At 32.8% G+C, this 25,275-nt stretch overlaps 1 protein-coding gene across 2 annotated transcripts; it reads right to left on the minus strand.

The window, feature by feature from the left end:
* Positions 1–309: 309 nt before the first annotated feature.
* LOC127713078 (uncharacterized) lies at positions 310–19,210 on the minus strand. Of its 2 annotated transcripts, XM_052219675.1 has the most exons (6): positions 19,115–19,210; positions 18,386–18,694; positions 15,830–15,945; positions 14,542–14,722; positions 12,967–13,071; positions 310–756 (listed from the first exon to the last, which is right to left on the minus strand). In XM_052219675.1, the coding sequence occupies exons 1-6, from the start codon at positions 19,203–19,205 to the stop codon at positions 671–673; spliced, it is 888 nt and encodes a 295-aa protein (XP_052075635.1). In that variant the 5' UTR covers positions 19,206–19,210; the 3' UTR covers positions 310–670. The 2 variants fall into 2 exon arrangements, with proteins under 2 accessions (XP_052075635.1, XP_052075637.1); XM_052219677.1 differs by lacking the exon at positions 12,967–13,071.
* Positions 19,211–25,275: the final 6,065 nt, after the last annotated feature.

Genomic DNA, 25,275 nt, shown 5'->3' on the forward strand with positions numbered 1-25,275 from the left:
TATGTATAGATATATCTTAAGAGCATCGGCGTTGTCATGCGACTATCCACTTTAAAAAGTCTTTGGTATTTATTATAGCCTTTTATGGCGTGTCTATTCAGAGTGTGTATATATACTTGGATATTTGGTACAAGTATTGGTTGTAGTCTACATTGATCATTTGATGGATGGTTTATACCAGAAGAATATTAAAATATAATTGTGTTAGTTATGGTGTAAATATTTGTAGGGTTTCTTCTAAATCAAACTGTGTAAAAGCTGAAAAATCCTGTGCATATAGTTAAACTATATATTAAAATAAACATCATATAAATGAACTAGGTAATTTATATCTTTACTTTTACATAGATATACATATAACAAATAAAAATAGAAATAAAACCACAAACGATTAAACATAAAACAACATCCAACCAGAATTACAGAATTACTATGATTCCCTTTATTCATAACACAATATCTACATTGACTATCGACTGCGTGTAGTCAAAACCTGTTTTAAACTTTATGTAAACATTGATTTGTATCATTGGGAACGTAATTGAGTTTAGTTTAAGTGTAAACTACACTTACACTACATCGAGTTTAGCTCAATATGAATATATCAACGTCTAGATATTTGTTACACAAGATTTGCAGTATCTGAGGTCACAATATCCATTTTTTGTTTTTACTCTTTACGTGCACCACACAATTGTAGCATTTCACATGGATTGGACGAATGCTCATAGCTTGATATTGCTTTTCGACAAAAGCCTACAAATACAATAAATAGTTCTCTATTCATAAAATTAACATGTATCAAGTTACAACTAGTATTCAAATATAGATCTGAAGAACAATTTATTCCTGTATGAATATTAGTTCTCAGAATAACCTTCTTAAATGAAGACTCGAGAAAAAATTTGTAAGTCAAAAGTATAAAATGTAAAATGTTATACTTCATATAAATACAGTACGGGTAGAGACTTATTACTATAAAAAACGGACTGGAACATGTCGGAAATGAATAATTCGACTTTTTTATGGTTTATGGTCATTAATCAACAGATCCAGGTGTGAACGGTAATATAATTGTCCTTTCATCTCAATCCGTGCTACTAGATTATAACGCTTCACTGATTTCAGAATCAGGTTACCAGTGATTTAAACCTCTCAGTCAATTTATTGATTAGTTTTACATCGTATTTGATATAAAATATTTTTACAGGTGAAGTACTGGAGACAACTTTGTTTTAATAAAAATAGCCTATTTTTTTAATTATGGCTTTTTATATTTCAAATGCTGTTTATATTCCTCAAAATATTATTTTCTATGTTTCCTTGTATTTTTTTTTGTTATGTATCTTTTTCTTATTTGTTGGCATACAGTTTTTAAAATATTTTCTTTTTTATTTCTGGAAGGTTATTTTTGTTTTACTGATTTATTTTCCACGTAAACCCATTGATCAGCAAAATGATGTGCAAAGTGCTGCTGCATACGTTTTGGTTTGACAACACTACATTTGTATTTAATTTGCAGTCTGCGTTGGGTCAGTTCTGAAATCAAAATAATTACAGTGAGCAATACTTGTATACTAGTAGTTTAGTGATTCTTTATAATTGTGAATTTACTTTTTACTGTAAACAAATATTGTCCGAAAGTTGGTGATGTATAACTAAAGTAGTACGCAAATAATAACACTAGAAGAAGATAACGATTCTTCTCGGGAATAAGGTTTATTTTGATATTTCTGTGTTTATTAAATATGCATGAAATAATTGCCACTGACATGAATGGACATTAAAACTAGAAGCATTCAATCGTTTGATGACCAGTTAATTAAATATTTACTATGATTTGTAGTCTAAAGAAATGCAATTACTCCTATTTAAATAATTTTATGGTGCTGCATTGACTCTTAATTGCATAATATTAATTTACGCACAATGCATGTTAACTTGTATGTTGTATTTTTGACACAAATCTAAAAAAAAATATTTGCCGTGAAAAGACAATTCCATGTGATCAACAGCATGTGGTTGAACTTTGAACTTGACTTCACTCACACTACAATGTTGAATGCTAAAAATAGCTGGGATTAATTTTGTCAAATGCACGTGATTTTCATGTGGCGGGAAATATCGTAACAGTTAACACAGGTGACCTTACTGACCGAACGTGGGAAAATCAGTTCATGATTTAATTTGATACGTAATGTTGGCAGTATTGTGCGTTAGTTTTGAGGCTCTTGATCGAGATCCATTAATAATTGATTTACCAGAATAGAAAAATTTAATCCTTGTAATTATAAACAAAACAAGCTTTAGTCTTCTTTAACTATTTTATTTATTATATTTATCAGTCAACGCCCAGATACCTATTTAAATAATTTATTCGGACACCTCCTTTAAAGTTCGGGAATTATACAATTTAAACTGCCGACATCGATTTACAAAATCTTACTGACTGCACGAGCTTTAGAGAATGGCTAGAAATACGACGCAAAAGTAAAGACGGCTGATCATGAATAGTGTTAAACTTTGATTTTCGTGTATTGATTGACACAATTAGTAAAATATGTTTATAAAAAACACGATTTTCATTAAAATTTCAAACATGGAAATAGAAAGGCAATATCTTTGTTATAATACTACGAGTGTCAACAAATCTGTTATTTCCATTATATGTAAATTTATTAACAAACAAAATTTAAAACAATGCTGGGTCATAGAATATTCATGCAACCAAAATCTACGTAAGGGTAAGGGTAGAGGTAGATGGAGATCTGATAGTAACAAATCATGACCCAGAAGATATATGTCGGACCGACCATGATGATGATCATAGTATGAACGTAGTCGAGTCGTGATGAGGACGGCATGGGCGTGCTAAAATCGTACTATGGTCTTGAACAGCGTGGTATAAACGTGGTATAGTCGTAGTGAAAGCGTGTTTGGGTCGCGGTAAGAACGTGATGGTCGTAGTAAAGTCGCTGTGAGATCGTAGCGCAGTCTCCCCGACTAGAATCGCGCTTTCGCTATGCTGTCGTGACGATGGTACAGCGACCTTTGCGATCTTACCATGTTTTTACTACGCTCTCACTACGCTTCTACTACGACCTGATTTCGCCACAACCACACCACGATTGTTTCGAACATGTTCAAAGTTTGCAACGCTCATCACGATCATGAAACCTCACCACGACCGTTCTACGACCTTACTGCGATCTGCACAATTGCACTACGATCGTCAAAATTTTCATTTTTTTCACAGATCGTAGTGCGATCGTGGCCTAGTGGGACTGCGGTATAATAGATCCTACAAAATGAAATACTGAATCCGTTCGTTTTCAACTTGACTGAACAGTTTCAGCCTTTGATGAATTATAACAGAACCGAAACAGTGGCTTTTAGAGGATGAGCTGCTCACTTTGTTTTACTTTAGTTTCATATATAGTATCAACTGAATATCTATAATGTATACAAGTTGTATCAAACAAATAATTCACAACTTATCACTGACTGAAGCACGTGATAGGTTCCGTGTGAACAATATATGCATTTATAGGTTCAGGTCACGGCAAATATTAAAAAGAAAAACGAAAAAGGCCACATTACAGGAAAAATAAACTTAAAGAGTCTAAACAGAACAGCAAACACAATATTAATGTTAAGTTAAGTTTGCTTACCCAAATGTCCTTTGTTTATTTTGAGCAGTTTAGTTTTTGTCTCTTTGATGTACACCATACATCTTTTCAAACGGAAATGGAGCTCATGTTTAAATGAATTTTCAATAAGAACCATTTAATAATTATGTTTGTTGTTATTTCGTGCTTCCTGTTTATCTGATAAGTCAAGCCATTGCTCATTAATCTTAACAGTTGTGTTGTTATGTCACTGCCAAATGTAAAGAGGGCGGTTTAGCGCTCAGAAACACGTTGCAACAAGCCACATTTAATTTGTGTCTGTAAGTAGCCTGTTATTCAGCGGTTTTCGTCGTATATATTTATTTTTGGTTTCTTTGTTCGATGTGGTTTACAATGTTTCATGTCCGAGACTTCAATATCCGACTTTACGGTGGTTCTTATGATGTTTTGACTATATATATATATTGCGGTTTTTATCCAACGCAATCATAGGTTTGAACGTTGTTTTCAATTTAAACTTGTTTATATTTTTTCGTTTGGGCTTGTATTATATTTGCCTTAGGGTTTATATGATCCGTTCATCCTATTTCGACTCTTTAAAATTCAAGAGTCTATCCTAAATTGAGGTAAATAATATAGCCTTCCAAATACCGTTTCGATCCCTAACATCACTGAAGAGACATTAATTGTCGAAATCCGGATATGGTGTACAAATTTTTGCACCTCAAATTTGTGGAATTCCATCTTTCCGCAAGTTAATTGTTTTCTTTTTGGTATTAAATTAATATTAAGATCTATTTTGTTAAATCTGGTGATCAATTTATTTGGCAATCGCCAATGGCAGTCAGCAGGGTTTAAGAACATCCGTTGTTCGACCTGTTAGTCAAATGCGTTTTGTTAAAATATACTTTTTCACTCTTTTGGTCTTTTGGAAAATGTTGTTTGTGCTGTATTTAGACCCCTCTACCAAGAAATTTGTTTTACATGCACACGTATAAAAATTGCGGTTTTTATCCAACGCAATCATAGGTTTGAACGTTGTTTTCAATTTAAACTTGTTTATATTTTTTCGTTTGGGCTTGTATTATATTTGCCTTAGGGTTTATATGATCCGTTCATCCTATTTCGACTCTTTAAAATTCAAGCGTCTATCCTAAATTGAGGTAAATTATATGGCCTTCCAAATACCGTTTCGATCCCTAACATCACTGAAGAGACATTAATTGTCGAAATCCGGATATGGTGTAAAAATTTTTGCACCTCAAATTTGTGGAATACCATCTTTCCGCAAGTTAATTGTTTTCTGTTTGGTATTAAATTAATATTAGGATCTATTTTGTTAAATCTGGTGATCAATTTATTTGGCAATCGCCAATGGCAGTAAGCAGGGTTTAAGAACATCCGTTGTTCGACCTGTCAGTCAAATGCGTTTTGTTAAAATATACTTTTTCACTCTTTTGGTCTTTTGGAAAATGTTGTTTGTGCTGTATTTAGACCCCTCTACCAAGAAATTTGTTTTACATGCACACGTATAAAAATTGCGGTTTTTATCCAACGCAATCATAGGTTTGAACGTTGTTTTCAATTTAGACTTGTTTATATTTTTTCGTTTGGGCTTGTATTATATTTGCCTTAGGGTTTATATGATCCATTCATCCTATTTCGACTCTTTAAAATTCAAGAGTCTATCCTAAATTGAGGTAAATTATATGGCCTTCCAAATACCGTTTCGATCCCTAACATCACTGAAGAGACATTAATTGTCGAAATCCGGATATGGTGTACAAATTTTTGCACCTCAAATTTGTGGAATACCATCTTTCCGCAAGTTAATTGTTTTCTGTTTGGTATTAAATTAATATGAAGATCCATTTTGTTAAATCTGGTGATCAATTTATTTGGCAATCGCCAATGGCAGTCAGCAGGGTTTAAGAACATCCGTTGTTCGACTTGTTAGTCAAATGCGTTTTGTTAAAATATACTTTTTCACTCTTTTGGTCTTTTGGAAAATGTTGTTTGTGCTGTATTTAGACCCCTCTACCAAGAAATTTGTTTTACATGCACACGTATAAAAATTGCGGTTTTTATCCAACGCAATCATAGGTTTGAACGTTGTTTTCAATTTAGACTTGTTTATATTTTTTCGTTTGGGCTTGTATTATATTTGCCTTAGGGTTTATATGATCCGTTCATCCTATTTCGACTCTTTAAAATTCAAGAATATATCCTAAATTGAGGTAAATTATATGGCCTTCCAAATACCGTTTCGATGCTTAACATCACTGAAGAGACATTAATTGTCGAAATCCGGATATGGTGTACAAATTTTTGCACCTCATGTTTGCGGTATACCATCTTTTCCGCAAGTTTTTTGTTTTCTATTAGGTATTAGATTAAAATTAAGATCCATTTTGTTACATCTGTGATCCGTTTATTTGGCAATCGCCATGGCAGTCAGCAGGGTTTAAGAACATCCGTTGTTCGACCTGCTAGTCAAATGCGTTTTGTTAAAATATAATTGCATGCATATATTGGTGATTTTGAATCTGTTCAAAGTTTTGATTTTTCTACCCTATATACCACATTGCCTCACATTCTCATTAAGAAAAAATTCACACACCTAATTAAATGGGCATTTAAAAAGTCAGAATGTGAATATATATGTTCAAACTCTTTTAGGTCATTTTTTAGTAGCAATAAACAAAAAAACTATGTCAATTGGACATGCTTTGATACTATATATGCCCTTGAATTTTTACTAGATAACATTTTTGTTCGCTTTGGAGATTCCGTATATCGTCAGGTTATCGGAATTCCAATGGGGACTAACTGTGCACCACTTATTGCGGACCTTTTTTTGTATTGCTATGAGTTACAATTTATGACAAAAATCAGTAAAGACCCATCGAAACAACATCTGATACACAAATTTAATAATACTTTTAGATATTTGGATGATATTTTGGCTCTCAATAATGACGACTTCAGTATGTATACTAAAGAAATTTATCCTGTTGAACTTACTTTAAATAAAGCTAATACTAACAATGACCACTGCCCTTTCCTCGATCTTGATATCTATATCATTAACGGAAAGCTTAATACTAAAATATATGATAAAAGAGATGATTTTTCATTTCCTATCGTTAATTATCCATTTTTAGATGGTGACGTTCCCTTGTCACCATCTTACGGTGTTTATATATCTCAACTTGTACGATTCGCTCGTGTATGTAACAATGTTTTAGATTTTAACGAGAGAAATGTATGTATTACTGAAAAATTATTACACCAGGGTTTTCGATATCACAAACTAGTCAAAACATTTACTAAATTTTATCATCGGTATAAGGACATCATTCGTAAATATAGCTCAACATGCAGACTTCTTATACGTTCAGGTATTTCACATCCAATTTTTTATGGAAATATTCTTTATAAAGCACAAAAATGTCAGTATTCACCTCTGAAACTAACAAAACCTTTAAATAGACTTATTAAGAAGGGATATAGTTACGATACTGTTGTCAGGTCATTAAAGATTGCATATTTTGGCGTTGATATTGATTCACTTATAGGGTCTTTGCATCTGCACTAAACACATTTATTTAAAAACCAGTTGTTGGCATGACACGGGTTATGTTCTTCTCATATATGTTATGATGGTATGATACTAAACCCCTAACGGGAAGGATTGTGCCTGATATTCATATGATGAAGACATAATCTTTCAATCAGTTTAATTGAAGTCTGGAGCTGGCATGTCAGTTAACTGCTAGTAGTCTGTTGTTATTTATGTATTATTGTCATTTTGTTTATTTTCTTTGGTTACATCTTCTGACATCAGACTCGGACTTCTCTTGAACTGAATTTTAATGTGCGTATTGTTATGCGTTTACTTTTCTACATTGGCTAGAGGTATAGGGGGAGGGTTGAGATCTCATAAACATGTTTAACCCCGCCGCATTTTTGCGCCTGTCCCAAGTCAGGAGCCTCTAGCCTTTGTTAGTCTTGTATTATTTTTAATTTTAGTTTCTTGTGTACAATTTGGAGTTTAGTATGGCGTTCATTATCACTGAACTAGTATATATATTTGTTTAGGGGCCAGCTGAAGGACGCCTCCGGGTGCGGGAATTTCTCGCTGCATTGAAGACCTGTTGGTGGCCTTCTGCTGTTGTCTGTTCTGTGGTCGGGTTGTTGTCTCTTTGACACATTCCCCATTTCCATTCTCAATTTTATTTTTCACTTTTTTGGTCTTTTGGAAAATGTTGTTTGTGCTGTATTTAGACCCCTCTACCAAGAAATTCAATTTAGACTTGTATATATATATATATATATGTATATATATATATATAGTCTAAAAATTTGCACAACGGTACTAATATAAGATGGTATTATACGAAGATGTTGTTATCAAATAGTGTTGACAAATATTTCGTCTTAATAAATAACTACTCCCAGTTTCACAGCATTTCAGACAGTCGGGTCACAAACTTGATGACTTTAACCGCATGAAAATACTAATGATTGAACAGAACATTTACTGGAGTGATGCCCAGCGACAGGCTCTGGAAAGCTTTTGGATAAAGGAACTTAATGTACATCATCCAAATGGCATCAATAAGAAATACTAAATTTAGTTTTTCACTCATTTTGGAATATAAATATACAGTCACGTATATTGCAAATTTATAGACTATATAATTTTTTCCTTATCTGCACAGTATCGTCTATTCTAGACGATCCGGTACATAGTAAATTTGCTAGTTGGTCCTTTTTATAGACTTATATATACGATAATATAATAGACGATACTGTGCAGATAAGGAAAAAAATTATATAAGTCTAGAGATTTGCACAACGATACTAATATACGATGGTATTATATGAAGATGTTGTTAATAAATCGTGACGATTTATTAACAACATCTTCATATAATACCATCTTATATTAGTATCGTTGTGCAAATCTCTAGACTTATATATATATATATATACAAGTCTAAATTGAAAACAACGTTCAAACCTATGATTGCGTTGGATAAAAACCGCAATTTTTATACGTGTGCATGCAAAAACAAATTTCTTGTTAGAGGGGTCTAAATACAGCACAAACAACATTTTCCAAAAGACCAAAAAGTGAAAAAGTATATTTTAACAAAACGCATTTGACTAACAGGTCTATATATATATATAACGTCTGAATAATAGTCAACAACTTTTCCCACGAGGGCGCTGGATCGTTACGAGTAACGATACATGTACACAATAAATAAATTATATAAACGCCTAAAAAGTGTACACAACAACACCAATAACAAAAAAGGAACTATAAATGTAATTATTTATAAATATTTCGGATAACAGATATCCTTCATCAGTAAATATGATTGTGATGTTGAATGAATCATGTATCAGTCTACTTAGATTAAATTATAACAATCTTGAAATTTATACAATAAAATAGTCCAACCGAACATCAGGTAAGACGCTTGCACAAATCTAAATATGTGTTAAACACGACATAGGTTATATGTCTAGTTACAACAGAGAGTTCAAATATATGCTTTAAATAAAAATAATAATGTGCGATATGAACTAGCACAATTCTAAAGCTTTAACTCTTTATCAACCCCTCTCTTGTTTTCGATTTATCGATGATATTGACATGAAGTCGGATAATACTGAACAAGAACTAAATTTGTTCATTCAACATGCCAACGATGCCCATCCCTCAATAAAATTCACATATGAAATCTCTGACTCTAAGATCACATTTCTTGACACTACAACGCAAGTGAGGGATGGAAACATATTTACAGATCTGTATTGCAAGCCCACAGACAAACATCAATATCTATCTCCTTTGAGTTGTCACCCTAAACATTGCACCAAGAGCATGCCCTACAGCCAGGCCATACGAATAAAAAGGATTTGCTCCACCAACGATATTGCAAAATAACGACTACAAGAACTTCGCGGTCACCTAAAACATCGGGGCTACAAAAGAAAAGACATTGATAAAGGTTTTTTCTCGTGCTAACAACATCAGCCGAGATGAACTTTTACAATATAAAGTCAAAAAGGTCAACAGGAGGGTGCCTTTTGTGTTGACTTACCATCCAAAATTTGACAACTTATCTCACCTAATCCGCGAAAATAAGAAAGAAATCGAAAAACATCCTAAACTATCAAAGATCTTTCCCGAGCCACCTGTACTTACTTTCTGTAGGCCCAAAAGCCTTAAAGACTTGCTGGTGAGAGCTGATTTATCCTCTCAAGTAGGCTCTTCGTCTGTGGGCTCTTGCAAGGGTTGCGGAAACAAACGATGTCTGACTTGCAAACAAATACTGGTTACCCAGACTTTTAACAGTCACTCCACTGGTACAGAATACACCATATTTTGCAATGTTAATTGCAAGATTACAAATGTTGTGTATCTCCTACAGTGTAAATGTGGTAAACAGTATGTTGGCGAGTCAGAACAGACGTTTCACAAACGAATAAACGGTCATCGTAGCGACTACCAATGCAAGCCAGACCTCCCTCTCAGTCGACATTTGAGATCCCCTGGCCACACTCAGGCAGATCTCAATCGACTGACCATTACAATCATTGACCACAACTCTGCTTGGTCTAGGGAGGATAGATTCACTCGGGAAAGATTTTGGATAAGAAAATTAACAACTTTGGCACCAAATGGGATAAATGAAAAGATGTAGTTCGACTCCATGCAGTGCTTCACATTTGGGTTATATTACTTATTATTACAGTCTCTGTTTCTATTTCTTTACCTTACTAATCTCTAAAATAAATCTGTTGAATATACCAATTTAAATTGCTTAATTTTTTGAGGGATGTAAAAGTACCAAACCACGTTCAACTAGTTAACCTTAGTCAAAATTTATTATTATAGTTTAACGGCCGTTTGTTTGTGATGTTTAAATACGCAGACTCTGTTGTAACTACTCTACCATTGTCAAATTTGAAATATTTACAAATTTAGATCGGTTAGTGCTGTTTATTTGGAATTCTTATTGACGCAATCGTTCTTGTAACATCATAACTGTCGTCACCTTTAAAGCTTTAGAATTGAGCTAGTTCATATCGCACATTATTATTTTTATTTAAAGCATATATTTGAACTCTCTGTTGTAACTAGTCATATAACCTATGTCGTGTTTAACACATATTTAGATTTGTGCAAACGTCTTACCTGATGTTCGGTTGGACTTTTTTATTGTATAAATTTCAAGATTTTTATAGTTTAATCTAAGTAGACTGATACATGATTCATTCAACATCACAATCATATTTACTGATGAAGGATATCTGTTATCCGAAATATTTATAAATATTTACATTTATAGTTCCTTTTTTGTTATTGGTGTTGTTGTGTACACTTTTTAGGCGTTTATATATATATAAGTACGTCTGAACCAGTGACCACGTATTCATGCCTTATATATCATGTACTGTATTACGACGCTAGATTAAAACTGACGAGGAAAGGTAACACCCGGCCAACGAAAGTTTTATTATTTGTGAAGCCTAGGTGGTCGTGTGGTCTAGTGCGTCTGATACAGTGCAGGCGATTTGGTGTCACAATATGTCAGAAGCATGAGTTCGAATCCCTGCGAGGGAAGAACAAAAAATTGGCGAAAGCAAATTTACAGATCTAACATTGTTGGGCTGTTGTATATATATATATATATATATATATATATATATATATATATATATATATATATACATTAATTGTCGTAATCCGGATATGGTGTACAAATTTTTGCACCTCATGTTTGCGGTAGACCATCTTTTCCGCAAGTTTTTTGTTTTCTATTTGGCATTAGATTAAAATTAAGATCCATTTTGTTACATCTGTGATCCGTTCATTTGGCAATCGCCATGGCAGTCAGCAGGGTTTAAGAACATCCGTTGTTCGACCTGCTAGTCAAATGCGTTTTGTTAAAATATACTTTTTCACTTTTTGGTCTTTTGGAAAATGTTATTTGTGCTGTATTTAGACCCCTCTACCACGAAATTTGTTTTGCATGCACACGTATAAAAATTGCGGTTTTTATCCAACGCAATCATAGGTTTGAACGTTGTTTTCAATTTAGACTTGTTTATATTTTTTTCGTTTGGGCTTGTATTATATTTGCATTCGGGTTTATATGATCCGTTCATCCTATTTCGACTCTTCAAAATTCAAGAGTCAATCCCAAATTGAGGTAAATTATATGGCCTTCCAAATACCGTTTCGATTCCTAACATCACTGAAGAGACATTAATTGTCGAAATCCGGATATGGTGTACAAATTTTTGCACCTCGTGTTTGCGGTATACCATCTTTTCCGCAAGTTTTTTGTTTTCTATTTGGTATTAGATTAAAATTAAGATCCATTTTGTTACATCTGTGATCCTTTTATTTGGCAATCGCCATGGCAGTCAGCAGGGTTTAAGAACATCCGTTGTTCGACCTGCTAGTCAAATGCGTTTTGTTAAAATATACTTTTTCACTTTTTGGTCTTTTGGAAAAGGTTGTTTGTGCTGTATTTAGACCCCTCTACCAAGAAACTTGTTTTGCATGCACACGTATAAAATTGCGGTTTTCATACAACGCAATCATAGGTTTGACGTTGTTTTCAATTCAGACTTGTATATATATATATATATATATATATATATATTATAATATATATATAGGGGTCTAAGTACAGCACAAACAACATTTTCCAAAAGACCAAAAAAGTGAAAAAGTATATTTTAGCAAAACGGATTTGACTAACAGGTCGAACAACTGATGTTCTTAAACCCTGTTGACTGCCATTGGCGATTGCCAAATAAATTGATCACCAGATTTAACAAAATGGATCTTAATATTAAGTTTATACCAAATAGAAAACAATAAACTTGCAGAAAAGATGATATACCACAAACATGAGGTGCAAAATTTGTACACCATATCAGGATTTCGACAATTAATGTCTCTTTAGTGATGTTAGGGATCGAAACCGAATCTGGAAGGCCATATCATTTACCTCAATTTAGGATAGACTCTTGAATTTAAAGAGTCGAAATAGTATGAACGGATCATATAAACCCGAAGGAAAATATAAAACAAGCCCAAACGAAAAAATATAAACAAACCTATGATATATTTTGGTATAAATATATATATATATATATATATATATATATATATACCCTAAGTGTTACGACTTCAACTTCCATTATTTCCAACAATGTATTTTAAGCATCTTAAAAGATAAAGACAATCTGATCTAAAATGTAAATTTAAAGTATGAGTACTTTTCCTTATTTCAAGTCTTACCTATTTTTTTCTTTTTGAACAAATATACGGTAACCATGGTAACTGCGAATGAAATGATTATCGCACAACCAATTGGAACAATCAGTATCAAAGAGAAGTGCGTATCTGAAACAGTTGATAATAATAATATCATTATAATAACAATGATGAAAATACCTGAATTTAAAGAGAGTGACTCGGTTGGATTATACTATTTTTTTTATAAAGAAATTTTGATATTATTTTTTTCATCAAATGAATAAAATGTCGTCAATCGTCTACTACACGAAGTGTATACTATACTCAAATGAGTTTTACTGTGCGTATTGCTGTGAGCTTGTTTACTTGATTCCCATCTACCGCTGTATTAAAAAGTAGAACTTTATCTCCATGAACTTGTTCATCATATTTTTTTAAACATTGAAGGTATATATTGTCTTCAATAACAGTTAGCAACCAATAGATATTAGTGAAGATATATTAAAGTCATATGAAACCTCAAATTAAAAGAAAATGATGCATATGTTTTTTATAACTAAATGAATAGTTTTCATTATAAAACTTATGTACATATACTTTTTTTTTGAAGAAAATTCTTTAATTTGTCCACATTTAGAAGAAGTTTACTTTTTTTATTGCTTGCTTCCAGGAAGCAATTCGCCGAAATATTCTCCGTATGCAAGTGACCTAAGCGTGACTCTTCTCGTATAAATCCGGTGATCGCAATACGCATGGATCTGTCATTGAAATAAACTGTTATCTGATTGTACATGTTATACACGTGCTCAATATCCATACTTCTTTCTTGATTGTTTACTATAAGGCGACAATCGGTAAACTACGGCTTCAAAACACGGCAATTAATTAGCTGCCATATTTGTTAAATCATAACAAACAGAGACAACAAAAATTGACGATTATACGATATTTTTGCGTAAAAAATGAAAAAATCGTGCACAGAAGACTAAGTTTATGATATATACATGCATTGGTTTAAGAATTGGATAAACATTATTTTTCAACAGTCACTCGTTTCACATGACTTTAATGACAACACATGTTATTGAGAAAATAACATAATGATACAACTCACATTTGTTTCTCTATTTATGCTATTTTAGAAATTGTGTGTATTCTTACAAATTATTATTCTTACAAATTATTTATGACCGATAGCACTGATGCTCTCTAATCGGTGATGAATATAAATTGAGTTGTAATGCCCCCATCTAAGGGCAATATGTTTTCCGGACTGTGCGTTCGTTCGTCCGTTCGTCCGTTCGTCCGTTCGTCCGTCTGTCCCGCTTCAGGCTAAAGTGTTTGGTCAAGGTGGTTTTTGAAGATGTTGAAGTCCAATCAACTTGCAACTTAGTACACATGTTCCCTATGATATGATCTTTCTACTTTAAATGGCAAATTAGACTTTTGACTCCAATTTCATGGTCTATTGAACATATAAAATGAAAGTGCGAGTGGAGCATCCGTGTGCTATGGAAACATTCTTGTTTTTAATAATATGATAATAAAACCTGTACGTTTCTTACATGATGTTAATTATCCAATCAATAATATAACAAAACAGAAATGTTTTCTTACCTGTACAGCAGTTATAAGTTCTGTTGAATACTTTTACTTTCGTTTTATCAAATAAACAAAATGTATGTATGACACCAGAGCAACTGTGATCCTTTAATTGAAATTTTATCTTGTCTTTTGTAGCATTCTGAACGCCTGTTATATGTGTATGTATTATACGGTTTTTCTTTTCAGAATTATTCTGAAATATAAAAAAAATATTGAAATTCTACATGCATATGAAATTTTTCTTAACACTGATAATTGTTTCTTTTTTAATACTTTTAAAGGAATCATTATATTTTTGAAAGGATATATATATGATGTAGCAGCATTTTTCATTTGTTTGAAACTTCAAGTAAACATAGTTTATAATTAGGGCATGACTACGCTTGACAGTAGCTGAAAAGTCAATAAGTTCCACTTGAAACTTAAAATCGATACTTTATTCAAAGCCTAATTAATTCGTTCTAAAATTAAATGATCACGACTTGTTTTTAATAAACCACAAGTTATTTATGCTCTAAAAATGAATTTAGTGATGATCATCGACATCATGCTTCTTTTAGTAACCTATACGTGCGTGTCGTGTATATAGGACTCATCTGGCGCTCATATAAAAATATTTGGACGAGCATTGCAAAGCGAAAATTCCGAAACGTTGTGCCAAATTTTAAAGTCAGAATGCTTTAAAACTAAAAGTTTGCTGCCAAACAACAAATTCGACTGTTGTATACTGTACAACACCCTTCATTTCTTTCCATTGACATCCTCTCATTGAAACGTGATTACTCAATAGTACTGATAAACGGACGAAGACAGATTTTTAAATGAAATTTGTTATTATCAAACTGTTACGTTCATAAGTTATCAAGTTTAAAATATATCGAAAACAAATTTTCATTTATGAATATGACATTCGGAATAAAAAAATGTCGAAAACTAGTGTTGTAACCATGAAAAGAAGCTTGACCACTTTGTTAAGAAGTATTTGTCTTTATTCACCTTCATTATAAATACTCACAACGACAAATAAAAACATTTAACATGCGCAAGACAAATAACCGCACATAGAATAATGCAACTATTGGTTCTGCCAAAGGATAGAATTTGGTCCATAAAGATATTTACTGAATCGCTAAAATAATCAGCAAATTGAAACGTTTATATTTTTACGCCAAATGTGCATACACTGTACACAATGGTATATACACAATACAGGCCTCTGGCAGAAAATTATAAGAAGATAAGTTAATGGTAATTCAAGTTTTTTGAAACGACAAAAGTTAGTGCAACAAACACTGTTTACCGTTATATTGGAGTAACACTTTGGTATTGGAAATGTCTCTTGCATCTCCACTTCCAATTCAAGATGGTTATTTGAGCATAACATATGAACAATTATATTTTTCTTTGATTGATTACCTAGAACAAATATATATAAATTTCATATGATATGAGTCGAATAAATCTGACAACTATATATTTATTTACAATGTTTAAGACCAACAGTTTTTGGTTTTTAATGGAAATTCATCTGTTACATCGGATCATTGAGAAACGTCTGATGAAAACAATGCAATGCAAAACATTTATTAAATACCTTGACTATGCTGTTAATGCGTTTCTTAATCTTGTCTAGACGATTTGTACGTAAATAGACGGTATTTTGTATTTTTCTACCTAGAGAAGGTGAATGGTCTATTGCTTTTTTTAACCATGGTATTGTTGGTTTGTTTTCGACTTATGATTTTGAATGTCCCTCTGGTATTTTTCACATCTCTATGATACATAGTTGTGCTTTTATTTTTCGATTTGTCTCCTTTATGAATATAATACAGACAACATGTGCCTCTTTAGAAGAACTAAAAATTGCTAGACATTTGGTTGATATGCAGATACATTCTACCAGATTTATCGTTCAAAAATAAATTCATCATAGATACCAGAATTAAAATTGTGTATGCCGGACGTGCGATTTGCATTTGTTTTGTTTATAAAAAGACTCAACGGTGACGCTTGGATCAAAGTGTGAAAAGGCAAGAACAAAGTACAACTTTTAAGACCTTTAAAGGCCCAAATTCTTAAAAGTGTTGTCAAATACAGCTAAGCTTGTATATTTTTGTGGTAAAACATTCTTAGTTTTCGAAAAATTTAAATTGTCACTTATAGATACCGAAGATACAGAAACCCGTATATCAGAATAACACTTCAGTTCCCACCTAGAAACACCTATGTTCAGAATACAATCATATTACTAAAAGTATATTTTGCATTCTAAATACAATAATATAGTAAATTTCTAGTTATTGTAGTTCGGCCACAATAATGAACAAAAAAAATTTATTTCCAAGCGCATGTTTTTCTTTCTTCTTGAATATAAGTACGACTAAGACAAAGTTTAGGAAAGAAACGAAATTGCAAATATAAAGACTTCAAAAAATTCCATAACATTAAAGCAAAAACCGTGAAAGGTCAATTTTGAGGGATATGTAACCTCACGTTCACAAAGTTTAATTCGAACTTTTAGGAACTGATTTACAAACAAAATGAATAATTTAGATATATTGCATCGACTTATACCCACAGTTACTATTAGTTATCACATTACACTGTAGTTCAAATTGTTTCTATCTGACCTTGATGGAATACCTTAATTGACAACTGAACACGTAATGTTAATTTCGTCGTAGTTACATTTTCATTATAATTTTCATATAAAATCTTTTGAGCAAAAGTCATCTAGCAACCATCCGAAGCACTTGAATTATCCTCCGAGTTCAGGTGCAGTATGTGTTGCTCAATTTCTAATCTTTACAAAGTAGTTTATGATTTGTTGTATATGTTTTCTGATTTTTCTTTTACATTTTGGTGGTGACGTTTTTTTTAATTTTCAAAGATACGATTTTTGATCGCGCTGCTTTATCTCTTGAAAAAACTTAAATAACAGCTTAAAAATCAGCAGTCAATATCGCAATAAAAGTGGAAATTGTACAACCTCGATAGACCGGATCATTATTGTTATTTTGTTTTGTTTCTACCAAAAGGTTTGTTGGCTCGCAAACGAACCAAGAACCTCCACTATTATGTATCTGTATTCTTGAATACCAACCACCATGATTCACCTTTGGTTCATAACATGGTCAGCTAGACTTTCCAAACCCGACAGTAAATTCCCTGCAAACGATAGCGTGTATTTACTTGTGTTAAAAGTATAAGTAGGCACCTAGTTCTGTAATGGCAGTCCTAATTAACTACCTTTAATTTTCATCCAGTCTATGCTTTTGGTCCTTTATATGCATGAAATGCTTTACTACTGAACGTTAAGCATGTAGCAAACAGTCATTCTGCATTAAACAGATAATTTGATATCAACTTTTTGGAATTTTTGGTCCTCAATGCTCTTCATGAGTCTTATTTAGACGAAATGCGCGTCTGGCGTATTAAATTATAATCTTGGTACCTTTGATAACTATTTACACCACTGGGTCGATGCCACTGCTGGTGGACGTTTCGTCTCCGAGGGTATCACCAGCCCAGTAGTCAGCACTTCGGTGTTGACATGAATATCAATTACATGGTCCTTTTTATAAATTTCTGTTTACAAATTTTGAATTTTTTGAAAAACTAAGGATTTTCTTATCCCAGGAATAGATTACCTTAGCCTTATTTGGCACAACTTTTTGGAATTTTAGGTCCTCAATGCTCTTCAACTTTGTACTTGTTTGGCTTTATAACTTGCTTGATCTGAGCGTCACTAATGAGTCTTATTAAACGAAACGCGCGTCTGGCGTATCAAATTATAATCCTGGTACCTTTGATAACTATTGATAACTTTATGTTTTAACAAAACCAAAACACTTACTTTTAAAGCTGCTTCTTTCTAATCGGAATTCTTTGCTATGAAGACCAAAACTACAGGTATAAACTCCAAAATCACTTGGTCCAAAATTATGAATATGGAGAGAGTAAGTTGTGCAATGTTTGTTGGCCTTCCCTTTATATTTGGTTTCGTTTGACGAACTTTCTTTAAATGTTAATATAGTTTGATTTTGATATCTTGTCCATCGCCTAATATGTGAATCATTCTCACATACATTAAATTTCCTGTCAATCCTACAGTGAAGAATTGTTGTATTTCCTAAGTGAACACTTCCATGTATGGTCCAATATACTGAACAAATATAAGAAAACATGTATTTTGTTTTGAATTTTTTCAGTACATGATTTGCGTAATTTTAGGCACTTTAAATTCGTACTTAAATCATTTATGACTGAAATACAGCAAATGCTACCTCCAAATCGAATTCAAGGAAAATCATGTTTTTCTTCCTTAAGATGCAAATGACTTAATGAGTAATTTAATTTCATTTATGTAGTGACAGTAAAGCGAACGATACCACTCGATTGGTTGCTTAAGGAGTTGATCTACATTGTAAGGTGCATTCGACCCTGATCTAAATTGATAAGTAAGATCGCAAGATCGGAGTTTTTTTCCTGGTACGACAGTTTCCACATAAATGATCATCGTCTGGATATATAACAACGAATGCATTACAACGTAAAACAAACTATCATTTTAAATAAATAGTACCTGAAGTTTCATTTCTTGTATGAGCAGTGCATGATACTGCTAGAATGATGATAACAAATATACAACCCTGATTGAGTTTTAAAAATGTCATACTTAGTCTGTAAAAAAAGAATTGATATATGTTTATATCATTATGATAAACATTTTTTTTTAAAGAATATGCGAAATTTAGGGTTAAATAAGATTACAGATTTTTTTATTTTGATTAAAACGTCACAAAACAGTGCATATTCATTAAATCATGGTGAAGAAATATATATAAAGTACTAAATGAGACACATAAAATTTTGTTTTTATAATATGAAAAAAGAGAAGATGTGGTATGATTGCCAATGAGATAACTCTCAACGAAAAGTAAAATAACAAAAATACCGAACTTCGAGGAAAATTCCCTACTTCTTGTTATAGATGACTTCATTAATACATCGTCCATAAACTCATAAATAGACTGTAAAGTAATCTTCAAGAAATCAAGGTTAAAAATCCCTCGGGCAAAGTTGTTGTTAGATAAAATTGGCTAATCTTAATGGGTTCTCAACTAAGATTTCAAATTCTCATGTACAGTTTTTTTCATACTTTCCGTGAAATAACTAGGAAATAGCATATTTCAATGAAAAGATGCTAAATTTGAATAATTGGTCAAATATGTTTTCAATTTTTTAATTGCTTTCATATTTTGTATAATGTGGCATCTTTTTATAGTACGTTTGTTATCTGTTTGATTTTGTATGCTTCCAGCATTAAAATTTGATGTAGATGTTGTTGTTAAAATAATAGTGTACTGGGGGTATCTAACTATTACTAGGATGCTAGTTTTGCATATATTTTATTTTTATATTTTGAAGCTATATGCTGCTACTACAAGTTCTATATTTTCTTTTTTTTAAGCTGGAATTCCATTATATTGGAATGTTGGCATCCCATTATTTTGGGATGCTGGCATCCCATTATTTTTGGATGCTGGCATCCCGTCATATTGGGATGCTGGCATCCCGAAAAAGCTTGATGCTGGCATTCAAACTGTAGGAATACAGACATCGCAAAATATCCAAATGCTGTAATCCTACAAGTTCTGTTTGATACTGTTTTCCGAATATTTCTATACATGAACGAAATTCGGAATTTTGAGTACACCAAGAATGTGTCTTGTAAATGATCCTTAATCCATTTTTGGAATACTGTAAAAAAGACTCTTGAATGTGAAGCTGAAAACGTGAATACTTTGTTTATTTTCTTGTATTTCGTTCACGATGATAACTTCCATAGCATAATTTTGTGTAATGCAAAAAATAAAACAACAACAAAAAACCGTTATGTTGTTTTCCTCTAAACACTTTATTTAATGACGTCAGGGATGTTATGACGTAAATGTGATTTGCCATCATGCGTAGAGATTCAGAGACTGTAAACATTACGAGGAATCAATTCATAAGAATACATCTACCCGATATTCTTGAAAAGAAATAAAAAAAGATAACCCTTTTAATATTCTCTTATTTATCAGTTGTTCTAGTGTTTAATACTGTAATCACATGCACTATTTTTCTGCGCTAATTGCGGTAAATCCCACCCGCATGACGTCATGTAAACATTCTATTTAAAATTTGTGAAGTGGACATGGTTGCAAGGGGAAGGAAGAAAGACACTTCTTTGGCCATTACGCTGCAATTTGTTATCATTTTAATATAACAGAACGAAATGGAATGCTAGTCGTACAGGTAAGTAAAAATTGACTGATTTGCTTATTTTTTTCATGTACTTCAGTAGTCCGAGATGTCTCAGATTTAGCCAGTCAAAAGGAAATCGGCACTTGGTTGGGTAATGGCTTCATTATTCAAATATTATCGAATGCCGAATTTTTTATATAGGTCCCGATTTGACCAGGTGCCGATTTGACTTGTGCCCGACGGAAATTACTCTGACGTCAAACGCCCGTGGGCCCAGCTTGTCTTGTAACTTGTAAAACAGCCGTTGGGTGTGAGAGTAATATCGGACCAGCACTTCGGTGACTTGATACCACAGCCGGATTATATATCTGATTACTTTAAATTCCAGACCGCAAATTGCAGGCTTTTAAATGGTGAGGCAATAATGATTAGTGTCATTCGGGAGATCATCTCCAATGTCCTCGGGGGAGGGTGGCACTTCGATCCTTTCGTAGTAGCCAGTTGGGGATTCAGAACTTTTTATAAAGGGGGGCACTGACTGCCGATGACAATAGAGGGGTCCGCTAAAGTTATGCTTCAGTAATTCCCTATAGTATAATCAACCATTTTTTTCACATAATAGGGGGGGGGGGGGGGCACCGGATCCACCTATGGTAGCGGTGAGAATCTGAGACATACTTATCATGTCTTATGAGAGTTTTTAACGACCCTGACTGGCTAAATCTGAGACATCCAACCCCAAACTTTTATAGATTTTGGAAATATGTACACTATCCTATTATGCGTGATTATGCTGTTCCACGGAGAGATACATAAATTTGACTAAGGACACTATGAGTCAAGCCACTTAAGGAACCATCGCTAAAAATAAGATGTGGCATATGTGTGCTAATCAGACAATTCTCCACCGGACTAAGACAAAATACCATAGCAGTTAAAAAACATTAAGGGTCAGCAAACGGCCTTCAACAATGAGCAAAACTCGTACCGCATAGTCATATATGAATAAGGGTGAATGTAAAATACTATATTTATTATGTTTTAAAAGAAAGGAACACAACTCATACAGATTTACCGACTTCAAATGAAATTTACTCTAATATATACTTATATCTGACTTAGAGAAATTAATAATAATATGCTACATGGTTTAATGGGTCAAGCTTGTCCTACATATGTGCCTCCGTGTCATCTTTTCTTAATTGTTTTAAGCTGATATTTTCGTGTTTTTGCTCTCTTTTTTTAATAAATAATACGAAGCTCGGTGGAAGCTTGATAATAAAAACAATACATCATGAGCAAATTTGCAAAATGAATGAAAATAGAATAGGAAAATTAAAGAAAATGTAAATATCGCCACACAAGTTTTGTGTTCTAAGACTACGCTCAAGAAAAAAACCCAACACAAATCAAGGTGTAAAACAAGACCATCCTTGGATGCCATCATGGAATGAAATTTCACGAAAATTGCTAAATAGAATGTATTTCTAAAAAAAAAAAGAAACATTGGTGACATTGCACACTTTTCTCCCTTTGATATTGTACAGATCTAGGTGTTGTTCCATAAAAAATCAATTGAATTAGTGGTTCATATGTGCAGTCTTCACGCTTCACCACAAGTTCTACGGCATTGGCTTGTAAAATTGCTATCGGACTTGTACAATTCTTCTCTACAAGCCAACAGAATACAACTAAAATTAAAAAAAAATGAGCTTCTGGCCTGTGGACTCACAAGTTAAGTGTTAAGGCTGTATAATGTGTTTTCAATAGTTTTTTTTACGACTACACAGAAACATCAGGCATAGATTAATATGGAAAACTTTAGTAAAGTGAAGTTCAAATGAAGGTTTTCTTCAAATAATATATTAATGCGTTTTCTTGTGGGGAAGGGGGCGTAAGTACGTATACCATATTTGTTATCAACCACGAGTGGTCATTTTCAACTTTGGGAGAAATCTATTTTTAACCGATTTAATACTACATCATACATGACTATTTACTTTCTGTTCAATAGTATTGTGATGTTTCAACGAAAATTTATTGTTGATTACCTTTCATATATTTGCAACATTTAATATGAAGAATATAGACTCATTGGTTGCTTATGGCCAGATTATATTATAAAGACCAGAGTGCCTAACTCGTAACTAACTGTGAATGTAAAACTAAAGGAGGTTCGGGATGTATGCCAATTAAGAGACAAATATAAGTCCAAATTGGCATGGCTGAAGACGTAAGCAACGATATTTTCATTTTAAGCAATTTCTTCAAACATTTTTATCGGTCAGAATATGTATGCGTATCATATGTTAAAACTATTGGATTTCTCGTTTCAGCATTTTTCAAGAAGTGGCTGTACCTTTGCGGTTCCTATCCATGTGTTGTGTATTATGTATCGTAACACTTTATAGTTTTTGGACAGGTTGAACTTAGACGACGAAACATCCAAACAGCACCAGATCATTTGAGATTCCAGCTGATTTCAGATTAGATAAATGATAAAAGAAAGTTAGAAAGCTCCAGTTTGTGTAGCTGATTTGATTAAATGTTTAACAAATATTGAATAACTAACATACAGAAAAAAGAGATTCAAGTTTCATGATTGTAATAAAGAAAATGTAAATTGTGCTAATGAAATGAAAGTAGATCCTAACATGATGTACTGAATCATGAAAAGATGTATACAGCGAGTCCAGAGATACTGACAATATCCAGTACGTACAGATCAAAGAGAATGTGCACCAGTATCGATAATAGAAATAATTTTGTTTATAGATATTGCATGGTTATAAACGTGGTACATGTATTATTGTATACAGGCAATTGCGGAAAACAGATCTACTTATTTTATATATTGAATGCCAATATATACTTTACATAAAAATGGGGTTTGTCATAGACACAAAATTGTAATGCAGGTTTACATATAACATACCTCATATTTAGCATCTTAATAAAGTACAGTCACCAATCCATTTGTAGAGTGTATGTCCTGGATGACTTAATCAGTCATTCCCAAGGTTGATGGTCATTGGGCAAAGACCAGTAAAAATTGGTTTAATTTATTTGATTGAAATGCCTTACACAACAAAATGAGCAATTAAATGTTTAATTTTGTCCAAATCATGTGTGATTGTCCTGTAAAAAAAAGAGTCTTGTCCAGTAAAGAAGAATTTATTTTACTGCACCAAATGTCGTTGTTTTCTGAAAGCCTTAAAAAACTCTAAACTTGATATTATTTTAGCCGGCTATTGCATTTTCAAATATCTTTTATTCTATGAACATTCGCAACATAAGCATATCAGACTGTAAAATTGTAAAATCAGACCACAATAACATCACATGTATACATACTGACTAGGCGGTATGGGCTTTGCTCATTGTTGAATGCCGTACGGTGACCTATAGTTGTTAATTTCTGTGTCCTATGGTCTCTTGTGGAGAGTTTTCTCATTGGCAATCATACCACATCTTCTTTTTTATATGTCTTTTATAATGGTAATCAAAGTTTAAAAAATAACATTAAAGTTGACCAATTGTTGGAAAACTTAGTACATTGACATAGTTTTATAAATATCAAATTGTTGACATCAGCATTCACATGGTGAACTAGCACTTTACAAATCATACTCAGTATGTTGGTCAAGTATATATTTTACACTCTGACCCATGATTTCTCATTCTCAATATGCATTAAACTGGCCAATGGACATGAACAAAGACAAAAAATATCATCTTCCCGGCATTCATCAGTAGGTTTTTTTTTATGTTTCCTGGTTTACTGGATTGTTTTCATATGCATTCAACACACATCAAAACCTTAGAAAATGTGCTGGGTGTTATATTGGTGGATTAATACTAAAATCCAGTTGATTAGGAAGCAGCATTTAAATTCGTATGACATTATGAAAAAAGGTATGTCTGAATGGTTGTGATGCCAGAATCCCCATATTTTTTTATGCCAGCATCCCGATATGTTGGGATGCTAGCATCCGTATATTTTGGGATGCCAGCATCCCGATATGTTGTGATGCCAGCATCCATATATTTTGGGATGCCAGCATCCGGTTATTTTGAGATGCCAGCATCCCAATATGTTGGAATGCCAGCATCCGGATATTTTGGGATGCTACCATCCCGATATGTTGAGATGCCAGCATCCGGATATGTTGGGATACCAGCATCCGGATATTTTGGGATGCCAGCACCCCGATATGTTAGGATGCCAGCATCCCAATATTTTGGGATGCTACCATCCAAACTGATGTGATGTCGTCATTCCAATGTGATGGGAAGCCAGCATCTAAAAATAATTGAAAGCCAGCATCCAAACGTTGAGGTATTCAATATGAAATTAAAAGAATTACATCAGCATCTATCAAAGGTGAGCTGCAATTTTAATTTTTTTTTTTTCTTCATTATCTGCACACTTTTTTGAAATATGCTATATACAGAAATAAGAAGTGCTTTTTATACAAAACAATTCCACAACTA

Source organism: Mytilus californianus, unplaced genomic scaffold (genome assembly GCF_021869535.1).
Source record: "Mytilus californianus isolate M0D057914Y unplaced genomic scaffold, xbMytCali1.0.p SCAF_8, whole genome shotgun sequence".
Lineage (NCBI taxonomy): Eukaryota > Metazoa > Mollusca > Bivalvia > Mytilida > Mytilidae > Mytilus > Mytilus californianus.